Here is a 15,792-nt window from a genome sequence, read left to right as displayed (position 1 = left end):
TCAATACAGTTAGTACATAAATTTCTATTGGGCTCCACCTTGGCATTGGAACAAATGACACAGGTATCTTCCTCTGAATCAGACATGTTTAACACACTAGCAAATAAACTTGCAACTTGGTTACAATCTTATTTAACAAAAACGTACTGTGCCTCAAAGAAGCACTAAACGATTAAATGACAGTTGAAATAATGAACTGAAAAACAGTTATAGCATCAATCCTTGAAAACAACACAACTTTTAGCAAAGGTTTGTTCCCATTAGTAAAGTAACAATAATTAAATTTGAAACGTAAAAATTACAGAGCAACGTTTTTAATCACAGTCAATATATAAGTCTCACAGCTCTGCTGAGAGAATCTACCTCCCTTCAAAGAAGTTTGAAGACCCCTGAGTTCTGTTAGAGATGAACCGGATCATGCAGGAAATACAAGAGTAACTGACTGGAAATTTTTGATGCGTAGCAAAGAGCGCCAAAAACGGCCCCTCCCCCTCACACACAGCAGTGAGAGAGAAACGAAACTGTCACAATTAAAACAAGCAACTGCCAAGTGGAAAAATAATGCCCAAACATTTATTCACTCAGTACCTCAGAAAATGCAAACGATTCTACATTCCAGCAAAAACGTTTAACATAATAAATACCTATTAAAAGGTTTAATGTACTTTTTACAGAGTAATTCCAGTGAAGTACCATCCCCAGAATACTGAAGTGTAGAGTATACATACATGTCATTATAACGGTATGGCAGGATTTTCTCATCAATTCCATTCAGAAAATAAAAACTGCTACATACCTCAATGCAGATTCATCTGCCCGCTGTCCCCTGATCTGAAGCTTTTACCTCCCTCAGATGGCCGAGAAACAGCAATATGATCTTAACTACTCCGGTTAAAATCATAGTAAAAACTCTGGTAGATTCTTCTTCAAACTCTGCCAGAGAGGTAATAACACGCTCCGGTGCTATTGTAAAATAACAAACTTTTGATTGAAGTTATAAAAACTAAGTATAATCACCATAGTCCTCTCACACATCCTATCTAGTCGTTGGGTGCAAGAGAATGACTGGGAGTGACGTAGAGGGGAGGAGCTATATGCAGCTCTGCTGGGTGAATCCTCTTGCATTTCCTGTTGGGGAGGAGTTATATCCCAGAAGTAATGATGACCCGTGGACTGATCACACATAACAGAAGAAAACAGCTAATAGTATTAAAGAGCTGTCTGAAGATATCAGAACAGAATACCCGTTAGTTTACAGTAAGCACAGAATACAATGAATAGTTGTATCTATACCAATACCTTGGATTACCGAGTAAATGCCTAAGTCTGGAACTACCAGACACCTATACCTTGTATTTAACCGTTAGTAGCTAAAAGTACCTATAATTGCCTTTTGGTTGTGCACAATTTGTAAAAGATTAATAATAAGAAGCGTAACCGCTGGCTAAGTAAAGATGATTAGGTCTGAGTAAGTAAAGAGCCGCACCGGAGGTTACGGTAGCGCTCAGCGCGGTCAAAATGACCTAATGTCACACAGTTATCCTAAATCATGTGGTAGACAAAGCGTTAAAAAAAAACATGGAACAACAAAGGAGGGGAGGGGGAATGCCACTGACGCTTTTCGCCGTGGTGGCTGTATCAAAGGGCAATCTCACTCTGCCCTCGTGAAGTTTAAATACCCTGTATTGTGAGCGGATTGGCAGAATTTAGAGGCTTGGCTTTTTTCGAGGCCGTTGATTGGATAAGATGGTGGGCCTATTCTTTTATGTGTTCTCATTGGTTCACTAGGCGCGATTCATTCCGTATATATTTGCAAATGATTAAAGTTCAGATGTATTGATTACTGTGTATGTGATGATAGTTCAGTATTTACTAAACATAAGATGTACCATATCATTTAGTCATCATTTGAACACACTAAGAATAGACCCGCCGTTCTATCCAATCCATGGCTCTGAAAAAAAGCCAAGCCTTTGAATTCTGCCAATTGATTCACAATACATCTATGTTGTTGGACAGACGTAGGATCCAATAATAAAAGAGAGTGATTACATCATGATGATTGACATTTATACCACCCAACAGTAATAGCAGAACAACACGTATGTTATAATGACGAATGTATCACAAGTAACATCAAATGAAGACTAAATGATACGGTACATCTTATGTTTAGTAAATACTGAACTATCATCACATACACAGTAATCAATACATCTGAACTTTAATCATTTGCAAATATATACGTAATGAATCACGCCTAGTGAACCAATGAGAACACATAAAAGAATAGGCCCACCATCTTACCCAATCAACGGCCTCGAAAAAAGCCAAGCCTCTAAATTCTACCAATCCGCTCACAATACAGGGTATTTAAACTTCACGAGGACAGAGTGAGACTGCCCTTTGATACAGCCACCACGGCGAAACGCGTCAGTGGCGTCCCCCCTCTCCTCCTTTGTTGTTCCATGTTTTTTTTAAACGCTATGTCTACCACATGATTTAGTATAACTGTGTGACATTAGGTCATTTTGACCGCTCTGAGCGCTACCTTAACCTCCGGTGCGGCTCTTTACTTACTCAGACCTAATCATCTTTACTTAGCCAGCGGTTACGCTTATTATTAATCCTTTACAAATTGTGCACAACCAAAAGGCAATAATAGGTACTTTTAGCTACTAACGGTTAACTACAAGGTATAGGTGTCTGGTAGTTCCAGACTTAGGCATTTACTCTGTAATCCAAGGTATTGGTATAGATACAACTATTCATTGTATTCTGTGCTTACGGTAAACTAACAGGTATTCTGTTCTGATATCTTCAGACAGTTCTTTAATACTATTAGCTGTTTTTTACTCTGTAATCTAAGGTATAGGTAAAAACATAATTATCTACTATATCCTGCGTTTATGGTAAACTAACAGGTACTCAGTTCTGGTATCTCCAGTCAGTTTTTAAATACCACAAGCTGTTACTCATGAATGGGTACTCTTAGTCCAACTAACTGTTAATTACTAGGTATCTGGCAGTTCCAGACTTAGGCATTGACTTGGTAATCCAATGGTATAGACACACAAATTATTTTTTACCGTTTTCTGTGCTAATGGTATACTAATAGGTATTTGGTTCTGGTATCTCCAGACAGCTTTTTTATATTATCAACTATTATTTACTTGGTAATCCAAGGTATAGGTGCTCACACAATTATCCAGTATATCCTTTGCTTATGGTAAACAGGTATTTTGTTCTGGTATCCCCAGACAGCTCTCCCAGACTGAGAGGTGTCATTCACGAATAAGCACTCTATGCAAAACCTATGGTTAATTTACAAGGTATAGGTGTCTGGCAGTTCCAGACTCAGGAATTTACTTGGTAATCCAAAAAGGTATAGACATAGAAACTATTATTCACTATATCCTGTGCTTATGGTAAACTAACTGGTATTCGGTTCTGGTATCTCCAGACAGCTCCTCATCACTATTGGCCATTACCTATGTTCAACCTGGTAAATTAATAGGTATTTTGTTCATATTATTAATAATGGTCAATTATAAGTTATAGGTGTCTGGTATTCCTAGACCTAGATACTCCTACGGTAACCCCCTGGTATAGGTACTGATTAATATATTTATCTAACCGTGGTCATTTCTGTGATCAGTTATCCAATTATAAGACAAAACCTATATACCAATTAGGATTTTGTCTAATTTTTAAGTCCACACACAGATGGGCTTTATTCCAGTAGACATATGCATATTTTAATTGTATGTATATCCTAAGTTTTTAACATACAAAAATAAAAGCTATATTTTAATTCCTTTATTTTTTTCATATATACTTTTTTTCTAACGTTCATGAGTGTTATATTTGTACTCTCCTATCAGTTCTTTACTGAGTTGATGTTAAAATTATGACCAGTACAAGCACCAACCCCTAATATATGACTATTACAAATACACAAAGGGGAACGTTTATCAATTATTAGTGCAATTGCCATTTTCTGTCTCTTCCGCTTACCTTTACCTCGCCCTCTAACTGTGAGCCAGCTACATCCTGGAGTCTCCTCATCTGAATCCTCCCCATTTCCACTGATAGAACCATTAACAACCAGCTCTGTCCTATCCATTTCCCTTTCAAGTGTCTGAATTTCATGCAGTGTTGCAATTCGTTCCTCCAGAACTCCAATATGAGTTTCTAAAGAGACAATATGCTCACATTTGCCACAAACATATATTCCCTGAAGTGGCTGTTCCAGTGATGCAAACATATGGCAAGCTGTACACTGAATGAGATTCTCACATACTTACTAAAATGTTTAACTTAAAAGTATAAAATAATTGTATTTCCCCTTGGTTACTCCAAACCCTGACATACATATCCCACCTCATGCAAGGACACTAATCATATGCCCCATACCGTAGGTCCCCTTCAATCACACTAAGGGAGAATCCATTCAAGTACCCTATTGTCTAGATGGTTCTTCTCTAGGAATGGCCGTTAACGCCATGAAGGAATTGGCGCCAAGTCCCACGGTGCCACATACACAGTAAATACAGGCTTCAATAAGAAAACAATTCAAAGACCTATAGACCCAAACACGCTCCGTCCGCAGAGTCAAGGCGGACCCTGAGAGCGCGCAAACATATAGGGAACAGTCTGATCAAGTTTGCTGTGATCTAAGCTCTACAAGCCATGAAGCTATACTAGACCGATCCCCGTGGCGGTAATAGAGAGTCCTACCGCCGCAGGATCGCAGACCTCCCTTACTGCTGTATCTCCCAAAGAAACTGGATCGACTGAGGGCCACTACGGAGCCGCAACTCCAGTCAGTATAGGGGCATCCCATCATAGTAGGTGGGGTTATAAATTACGATTAAAACCGCATCCACGATTAATCGTGCAGCCCTAGTTCCAATTTACTTCTATCTAATTTGCTTCATTCTCTTGATATACTTTGTTGGAAAGCATATCTAATAGGCTAAGTAGCAGATGATTGGGGACTGCACATAGATGCCTCGTGTGTTTGGTTACCCATGTGCATTCCTATTTCTTCAACAAAGGATATCTGAAGAATGAAACAAATTAAATAAAAGAAGTAAACAGGAATGTTGTTTAAAATTGTATGTATCTGAATCATGAAAGAAAAAAAATGTTGGGTTTTTAAATGTCCCTTTAAGGAGCCCACAATTTCCAGAGACAATATTTTGTTTCTTACAATGGGAAAAGGAATATGTTCTCATGAAAAGTTGCAAGGCAGCAGAAACAAAATTCTATTTATATATAAAAGAGCCAACTAATTCTTGGCAAGGTCAACCAACTCCCTCTAATTAGCCAGTAAAATACAAGATTCTAATAATAATTAGACTATTATTTAATATTAAGACAGCTTCATACTACAACTTTCACTATTGGAGAATTTATACTGACATTCTGTTCAAGCTAAAATATGTCACTGACAGTCCAAATAAATGGAAATAACATTTATTCACAGCTATTTCCATACAGTATATGGCACCCCAGCTTTCCACAGACAGTGTTTCTTACTTACTAAATCAGTGCATGAAAAACAAATAGGTTTCCCATTGAGTAGCTGACAGTGCAATGCACTGCAGACCTCTTGGAAAGCCAAGCGGTCATTTTATTCTCTGCAAGTTAACAGATGATACATATAAACATGCGGATCCAATATAAGCTCCACTAGGGAACTATAAAAATAAAAAACAATAAAAAACACTATGGGCTAGATTACAAGTGGAGCACTAATTTATCGCAAGTGGGCAAATTTGAGCGTTTGTGGGAGCGCAATAATTAACCAGCCATTCATATATCATCACTGATATTGCTGCTCTTTTGGGAGTTTGTTTTAGAGTAATGCATGCTGCATTACAATAATTATAAATTGTCTTGAAGAAGGCCCACAAATGGGTTGAAACGTCGACATCTACAATTAATGTGAAATTAACTTGGAAATAAAATTATACTGTTCTTTGTTTCAATACAAGTCCTGTGAGTGCCCTCCCACATTTAGACATTTCTATATAATTATACGAGGACAGCACCCGGGCCGTGATTACACCCGTGTGGAAGGAGTGCTGGGCTACCGGGTATGTATGTATGTATGTATGTATGTATGTATGTATGTATGTATGTATGTATGTATACACATACATATATATATATATATATATATATATATGTGTATACATATATATATATATATATATATATTTATATATATATATATATATATATATATATGTATACACATATATTTATATATATATAAATATATATATATATATATATATATATATACACACACATACATACATATATATATATATATATATATATATATACATACATACATATATATATATATATATATACATACATATATACATACATACATACATACACACAGTATATATATACACACACAGGTATATATTTGTTGCGCTTAGCTTCTGTGCTGTGTCTGACGGCATGAGAACGAGGCGCCCTTTTAAGCCTACGGAAGCGCGCTCACATGATCGCAATGCTTCCGTGTAATGCAAACACATTAGTGTGCGCTGGTATTACTCAGTTGAGCGCAAATATTGATTTAGCGTAAGCAATATTTTGCGCTCAACTTAATCTAGCCCTATATATTGAAAGGGACATTAAAATTAAAAGAAAAAAAAAAAAAAGAAAGAAAAAAAAAAAAAAAAAACTTTCATAATTTAGGTACAGCATATAATTAAACAAATTCAAATTTAGTTTTATAATCACATTTACCTCAATGCTTTACTGAAAATTAGCTCCTTGAGTGTACAGAAGTAGGCTCAGGAGCGTGCATGTGTCTTAAGCACTATGTGTCAGAGGTAAATCTGATACTAAAAATAAACTGGAAAGCTTTTTAAATTGCACGCACTATCTGAATCATGAAACTTTAATTGATAAATTCCTGTGTTTCTGTAATTTAGTCCAATAAACACATTCATTACTTTTTTTTTATCCTCTGTATTTAAGTGCCAGTCAATGTTCAAATTAAAGATAATCCTGCACTATCTGCAAAATTAACCTAATGACACCTGCAAAAGAAAAAGGATTTTAAAGATTTAGCCCCCCAAACCATTACTTACCTTACCTTCCTCACCAGCCTTTTCTGCTTTCTTCAACAGTGCGTCATCTAATCACAGTGGTCGCCCTGTTGAACTACATGTAGCCTGGTCCTGCGCTGGGTAAAGCAGCAGACAGTTTTACCCAGAGCGAGCGCTACATGTAGTTCAACGGCACGACCTAGTGCGCTGTAAATAGGTGAGGAAGGTAAGTACTGGATTGGGGGGAGTTGAATCTTTAAAATCCTTTTTCTTTTGCAGGTGTCGCTAGGTTGATGTTACATAGTGCAGTATTATGTAACATTAATTTGCACGTTGACTGGCACTTTAAGTATGATTTTGGCAATGAACCCAGAATGTTCAGACCACATTATGTTCTTTGCATACTTTTGATCCATTTACTATAAAGTTGAAGAAAATTTTAAAAATGTTCTTCAGTTAGAGACTCAATTATTCTGACTGACCAGACAGTAGTCAAGCAGATAATGTCTTTTAAAGAGAAATGCAATTAGTCGTACAGAAATGAACAATTTAGACATGTGCATTTGTGTCGGTTGTTAATATCCAAATAGTAAAGAAGGCGGCTGCTTGTGGCTTTCTCTTCTTTTTCTGAGCCGGATTTCTTCTAGTGAAAGTGTAAAACATTAAGATCTGTGCAAATCCAGATCTAAGCATGTTACACTTTCACAAGAAAAAAAAATAAATGAAATGGGCTCCGAATAGAGTAGAATACCGCAAGCGGCTGCGTTCTTTTGCATTCAGATATTAACACCATGCACAAATGTACAAGTCTACAGCAAACCTATCCTGCACCAACAGAACTGTATTTACCTTAACCTTCGCTTGCTGTTCCAAGTGAAGAGTCTCCTCTTGCATCTTCGCAAGGTTAAGAGCTTCTTTTGCATGTCCTAGAAAAAGAAGATCAAACTGGATCAGAACAACATTGGGTCATGCTTCAAAAGTAGTACTTTGTGATATAATTTTAGTTTTTTTAATCAAATTGCCATCTTCACAAATGCAGAGACATTTGCATTGGGTAGAAACAAGGTAAAAATACCATGAACTGAAGTTTTTGAGGCGTTAACTAAATATCTACCATTAAAAGGACCATTAAATAGAGTAGGATTTCATAATCCTCAAATACACAATAAAAATACATTGAAATAGCATTTACTCTGAATTTCAAATTATCAGTATATCCCCCCCTCAAGAAATTTCAAAGATTGCTTATATTTCCCAATCCACTCTAGCACGTGCAGCTGCCAGCCAAATACAGACTTATCTGTATACACTGTGAACCTGAAGAAAGTTTAATTTTGAATGTAGTGTCCCTTTAAACACTGTCACTTCCTGTTTCCTCCATTATGAATGGCCAATCAACAAAGACTTTGGTGATTGTTCAAGAATCCCGAGTAGGGTTGCCACCTTTTGCCCAGAAAATTCCTGGACACTTTTAAAGTGGGCGTGGAGAGGGTGTGACTTGGGGCGTGGCTTCTCGCGGCCTCAAATTCATTATGAAATCAAATTTTATAAATATATATATATATATATATACACACATATACACACACACACATAATTAAGCCCCCAAAAAAAAAACACATACCAATTTGAAAAAACAGCAGACACAGCCAAGTATTACTCACAGTTTCTCTGTGGCTGCACTGCTCTGCACCTGTTGGCTTAGGAAGGCTGCTGCACAGGACCTACAGTCGACGGGAGGTGGTAGAACCACGAAGGCAACAACTGGCCACGCGCCGCACGGCCACCACACCAACACCTGACTCTCTCAGCTGTAGCCACATGTGACTCCTCCCCTCCTCGACCCTCTTCCCACACCAATCTCCGTCTCACTCTCTCCTGCAGACTCCACCTACCCATTTTTATTTTTTGTAACCCCGGGCTAAGCACTCCTCTGGCCAGCTAATGTTTTGTAAAGTCTGCTCACTGCTGCGCCAGGGGAGCGCTTAGCCCGGGGCATTTGGGACTAGTTACGGGACACAGAGCCTCAGACCGGGACTGTCCCGGTGAAACCGGGGCAGGTGGCAACCCTAATCCCGAGCTTTATCTGAGCACCAGGGGAGTGAGCTTACCTAAATAAAAACCATTTAAAATGATATGCGAAATATGAAATGAACATTACACATGATATAGTAAAATTAGAAAAAGGTTGAAATTTATATTATTTAAAATATCATAGATAGTATTCAATTCAAAAGATATTTTTATGTTGGATATAAAGATATGATAGTCTTACGTGTGTATGGTCAGCATTTCCAGATTATCTGTTCATTTATATGGGACTGCTTCATTAGCATATGACAAAGATCATATAAAGCTTATCATAGGTGATAGATATAATTAAAACTAAAAAAAATGGTCTGAAGACTAAGAAAATGTGAATCCAAACAGGACACATTATTCATATCTAATAATGTCTGTATTTGTTAAAGGAACATAAAATGGTGCAATGTAAACATCATTAAGTACCTCAAAATAATTTAAAAGGAATTAAATGTACTGCACAGTATTTTAAATTAAACGTTTTATATTTTTTGCATATTTTGTTTACTTTGGCCAAGGAGCTGAAGCTGGCAAATCAACTGACTTCTTATCTAGATGAAGAAACAAATATGCGCTGCTAGCTGAGCATGTGCAACAATTCTGTTATCATCAATGACATTAGCGGCCTCCATGGCACAATAAATAAATGTACACTGCCTGCTGACAAAGTGGTGAGCCCTTAGTAACCCGTATAGGCTAGTAATGGGTCAAGGGACCCTGCAAGTGGCCAGAGCCCACTAAATACGTAGGTACTTGATACTGTACCTTTAATTGCTGCCAATTACTGAGCAAATGCTAATGTACTAAGCTTACTTTATTTACCACAGGTTACTTGGCTAGCAGCAGCGCAATAGAGATCTGTGGGATGATACTGAATGAATATGCATGCACGCACAAAGGCTGCCCTTGTTTTCTAAAGCAACCGTGATTGGTTAATTCAGTTTGCCAATAATATTGTTAAAACCACCCCTCTTGCTTCAGGTGAAACTACGCAAAGGCATTATTTTAAAACATCAGCAAAGTGCATACATTTTAACATTTCTTTAACTGAAGAAAATTAGCAGATTAAAAAAATTAGGGGGGACTTCCAGTAGCAGCAATCCCGCATGGCTGCAATTTTGCTGGCTCCCAGTGGATCACCCATTCCTTATTCAAGCTTAAAGGGACACCGAACCCAATTTTTTTTCTTTCGTGATTCAGATACAGCATGCAATTTTAAGCAACTTTCTAATTTACTCCTTGTATCCATTTTTCTTCGTTCTCTTATTATCCTTATTTGAAAATGAAGGCATCTAAACCTTTTTTTTGGGGGGTTCAGACCTCTGGACAGCACTTTTTTATTGGTGGATGAATTTATCCACCAATCAGCAAAAACAACCCAGGCTGTTCACCAAAAATGGGCTGGCATCTAAACTTACATTCTTGCATATTAAATAAAGATACCAAGAGAATGAAGAAAATTTGATAATAGGAGTAAATTAGAAAGTTGCTTAAAATGACATGCGCTATCTGAATCACAAAAGAAAAAAAAATTGGGTTCGGTGTCCCTTTAAAGGGACATGAAACAATGTTTTTACTTCTAGGATTCAGACAGAACATACAATTTTAATTAATTTTCCCATTTACTTCTATTATAAAATTTGCTTCATTCCCTTGATATCCTTAGCTGAAGGAGAAGCAATGCACAACCAATCACAAAAGACAAAATGTGTGCAGGCACCAATCACCAGCTAGCTCCCACTTGTGTAAGATATGTACGTATTCTTTTTCAACTATGGATACCAAGAGAACAAAGTACATTTGAAAAGAGAAGTGAATTTTAAAAAAGTGTCTTAAAAAATGACATGCTCTGAATCATGCAAGTTTTTCTTTGACTTGTCTATCCCTTTAAGCTACCATCCAGACTATTTTTCTCTATATTATATCAAGGATGATACAAGGAATCCTTTCCAGTGACTGATCGTGTTCATCCCTCCCTGTGAAGAAAGGTTGAAGCCAGGACCCCGACTTAATTGCTGCAGAACAGGTGTCAATGGTGTGGCACCACCAAGTAAACCCCTAGACTTAAAGGGACAGGAAAACCCAACATTTTATTTCATGATTCAGATAGAGAATACAATTTTAAACAACTTTCCAATGCACTTCTATTAGCAAATTTGCTTCATTATCTTGTTATCCTTTGCTAAGGGAACATCGTTGCTCTACTGGCAGCTAGCTGAACACATCTAGTTAGCCAATCACAAGAGACAAATGTGTGCAGGCACCAATCAGCAGTTAGCACCCACTAGTGGAGGATATGTGCTTATTCTTTTTCAACAAGGGAAACCAAGAGAACAAAACACATTTGAAATTGGAGTGAATTTAAAGTGAATGCAAATTTTCATGACTTAGTGCCCGTTTTTTAAAAATACTATTAAAAACCAGAGGCACTTTAATTTATGAAAGTTTACATTGCACCGTATTTTTACAAATACTTACCTTTCTCTCGTGCAAAGCCGGAACTCCGATCCCCCACCTGCTTCTCCTGCTGCACTTACACAGCAATGACAAAAACGGCTTCCTCCAGTCACGGCGTGGCCTCACGAGATGGACGCTCTGGGGGGAAGCCATGATTGGAGGAAGCCGGTTTTGTCATTGGTGACGTGTGTACAAAAGAACTGCGTGCAGGGGATCGGCGATCCGGCTTTGACCAAGAGAAAGGTAAATATTTGTAAAAATATGGTGCAATGTAAACTTTCATGAATGAAAGTGCCCCTGTTTTTAATAGTATTTTTAAAAACTGGGCACTAATTCATGAAAGTTTACATTTACTTTAAAAGTGTCTTAAAATGACACACTCTATCTGAATCATGGTAGTTTAATTTTGACCTTCATATCCCTTTAACCCCCTCTCTTTAATGAGAACTTCTATATAACCAATTGTGTTCAGCAATACGACATGGTAGTTTATGGTTGTTTGGCACCAAACGAGAGAAAACAAAAACGGATATGTGATGCACTCTGGCTAGAGGCTGACAGTGTCTGTAACAGAGAGTTGGAATATGCGTAGCAGTGAGCATTTTTTTAAAATATCTTAAAGGGACAAGGTCTCTAAAAGCCTAGATTTCTAATTGTTTCCTTAAAGGGATACTAAAACCCATTTTTTTTTGTTTCATGATTCAGATAGAGAATGCAATTTTAAACAAGCTTTCTAATTTAGTTCTATTATCAAATGTTCTTTGTTCTTTTGGTATCCTTTGTTGAAAAACAGGGACGTAAGCTCAGTGGCGTGCATGTGTCTGGAGAACTATATGTCAGCAGTTTTGCAAGCACGTTATCCTTTTGATGGCAGCACCCACATAGGTATCTCTTCAACAAAGAAAATAATGGGAACAAGGAAAATGTGATAACAGAAGTAAATTGGAATCTTTTTTGTTGTTGTAAATGTTGTGCTCTGAATCACACAAGAACGTTTTGGGGTTTCATATCCCAAGTGTCTGTCTGGGTGGTGTTTTGGAAGGGAACACTTTATGGAGGCTTTCCCGTCTGAAAATATGGTTCTATCTCAAGACTTGAAAAAAGTATTAATTGAGCCCTTTGTATTGTTATTACCTGTGGAACTGATTGACAGGATACAATTGTAGATGACTGTGTAGATCAGCATAGCATGTATTACAGAGGCTAATGTTTGCTTAGTATTATGAGAGCTGTTTTTTGTGTATAGGGTCAGTTTCCAAATCATTTCTGTCTCGTGCGGTTTGTTTTCTTATTAGTTCTAGTAAGGACACTGACCTGTTTAACTCCTCGTGTTTGTATGATCCCACTCAGTTTAGCGGGCAGTTTTAAATAAGCTATTGGGGCAGCAATTTTTTTTATTTGGCTAGAATCTGAAGTCACCTTGACTACTTATTCAAACTTTGCTAGCAAATCAACTCAATAAGTTAGTTACATTAACTTCATTTCTATCGTTTCAAAAACTGGGAAGGCTATTTTTCTCACCTGCTAGAAAAAGAAAAAATATTTTGTACTGATTAAGTTTCAATTGTTAGTTTCGGTTATATGTGTCATAGTTACATCTTATGCTAGGTACATATGTACTGTAAGAGACCTGCTATATTTTATTGCCTTCTCTCTTTTTTTATTTTCTTATTACAATTGTATAAATCATGCACTCAATTAACATCAGCTAAAAAAGTCTGTCTGCTAGCAGTAATAGTTCTAGGTGTGCTATAGTAGGTAGCAGAAGATGAGATTGCCCACCACTACTGTCTGCATCCTTGATATTTAGCTTGTAGTCAACTTTTAGCATTGTAATATTCTATGACATAAAAGCACTCTAAGCCACTGAGACACTTGTGATAAATACGGTAAGCAAGCACTGATAATAACTGCCGTATATTTTAACATAACATGCATAGGGGCAACGTTTCATATTTGCTTCTATGCCAGGTGGAAACAGGCAAATTTAGTCATTCACACACTTAAAAATAAACATTTGACAATCCTGATATACAGCTTAGAGTAAACCATCAGTAATCGTCCTGAATGATGCAACACTGAGTAACTGTCATTGCATGAGTGGGGAATTCAAGTAGTTCACTAAATTATACAGTACCTCAGTATTCTTATTATATGTGTTACTAATGTATTTTTAATGCACTTTCAATTTACTATTTAGATAAAATGTAGTTATATAATTAACCGTTAACAGGAAATGACAAGTTAACACGTATTTAAAAATGCTCCCTCATTGGGAAAGAAAAGTTAACTTATTTTAAAGGGACATAAAACCCAATTTTTCTTCTTTTATGATTCAGATAGAACATACAATTCTAAAAATATTTCCAATTTACTTTTATTATCACATTTGATTCACTCTCTTGCTATCCATCGCAGAAGGAACATCACTCCACTACTGAGAGTTAGCTAAAAACATCTAGTCAGCCAATCAAAGAGACAAATTTTTGCAGGCACCAATCACCAACTATCTCCCACAAGTGGAGGATATGTACATATTTTTCAACAACGGATACCAAGAGAACAAAGCACATTTGAAAATAGAAGTGAATTTAAAAGTGTCTTAAAATGACATGTTCTATCTGAATAACGCAAGTTTTACTTTTCTATCCCTTTAATTCAGGTACACTGTCAGCATGCAAACATAAACCTGTATATAGTTATCCGTTTCTCTGGTGTACGTAGTTGTGTTTACAATTTTACATCACTCTATGCATATTTATTAACTAATCTGTGGAATATTTCAAAGGTAATATTGGATAGGTGAGAAAATTCTTTGACCCATTTACCTTCCCCAGTAACATGTATCCATTCCACTGAGAGTTTCAATGTTACCATGTGAAGCTAATTTACTAAAATGTGAGGGACTTACCACATTTTAGTAATTTCACTCCATAACACATAGGAATTGAGGTGTTTTTTCCCTTCAATAATCATTATTTACATTACATTAAGAGGGACTTTAGGAGACAAGCTACATTAAATTATCATTTTAAAAAGGGACATCATTGTCCTTGTTTTATTTAAAAGGGGGACTTCAAAATATATTACTTTTTTATATTTTGACAACTCCATGTCATAAAATAATAATAATAAAAAATTTCTGGTCAGGCATGCAGAAGAATGTCACTCTCTAGTAATTGAGTTACAGGAGTTGTCACCAGCCACTAAGCATTATTGTGGTGTACACAACTTGTATCAATAACATTTTAGACTTGTACCGTTTTGTATAATATTTTTAAGCAAAAAATATTTTCAGACACAAATAGTACTACTTCATATGAATGATGAAGATTTTTTAGTACAATGTCCCTGTGAGCTTCAGTTACAACATTTGGCCAGGGAATATCAGATAGTGCTGTGTAAATACAAACACTGATAAGAAGCTTTATTTTGCAATTTCTATCAGTATCTAGCTGAAATACCAGGATAAAATAGATATGTAAAATACATAAATATAATATCAACTGGGAAACACTGCTTTATACTAGTTATTAATCAGAATCTGCATTAGTGATAAATATTTTCTGACAATACCACTAAACAAATCAAGGACACAGGGGTCAGCAAAAGTGAACTATACAATTCCATCACAGGGCATCATATGGAACCACTAAGCTCTCCACCCACAGGCTGCCTATGAGATATACCCGGTGTGTTTAGTAATAAATGTCACTAGTATGTGCAGAATAAGATGTGACATACAGCAGACATGCTGCCTTGTAAATTGAAGGGTTACTGTCATTGCATGAACTCACGTGATTGGTCAAGCTCCCTGGCTGCCTTGGCCGCCCTCTCCAAGCCAGTAGGGTCAAAGTTGCTCCACTTGTCATTAGGTTTATTCTTATCTCCACCGCTTCCATCTCCTCCAGGTGGTGCCGGTGGTGGGGGCAGGCCCGGTACACCAGAGGAATCCGGCTGACCTTTGTTGAGACCGAATAACCAGGACATGGCGATACTGACAGTAGACACAAGGTGCTGTAGTCACACTGGTTAATGCTCGCCTATCGCTGACACACGTGGGTACCGGCGAAGCACTACGCAGGCGCAAAATGTCCACTTGCAAGGTCACTTTCCGTACAACCTGCCTACTTCATGACGTCATGTTTATGTCGAATTTCAATTCGATGGA

The 15,792-nt window shown here is 37.0% G+C and overlaps 1 protein-coding gene across 1 annotated transcript in view; it reads right to left on the bottom strand.

Annotated features, from left to right (window-relative positions):
- Positions 1-15,716, bottom strand: part of ATAD3A (ATPase family AAA domain containing 3A) — a 273,671-nt gene extending 257,955 nt beyond the window's left edge. Inside the window, exons 1-2 of the mRNA XM_053690532.1 lie at positions 15,419-15,716; positions 7,932-8,008 (exon numbers count right to left, since the gene is read on the bottom strand). Of these exons, the coding sequence (XP_053546507.1) occupies positions 7,932-8,008; positions 15,419-15,611 (270 nt within the window). The 5' untranslated portion in view covers positions 15,612-15,716. The remainder of the gene's footprint in view (positions 1-7,931; positions 8,009-15,418) is intronic.
- Positions 15,717-15,792: the final 76 nt, after the last annotated feature.

Source organism: Bombina bombina, chromosome 8, assembly GCF_027579735.1.
Source record: "Bombina bombina isolate aBomBom1 chromosome 8, aBomBom1.pri, whole genome shotgun sequence".
NCBI lineage: Eukaryota > Metazoa > Chordata > Amphibia > Anura > Bombinatoridae > Bombina > Bombina bombina.
This window is presented reverse-complemented; position numbering and strand designations above follow the sequence as displayed.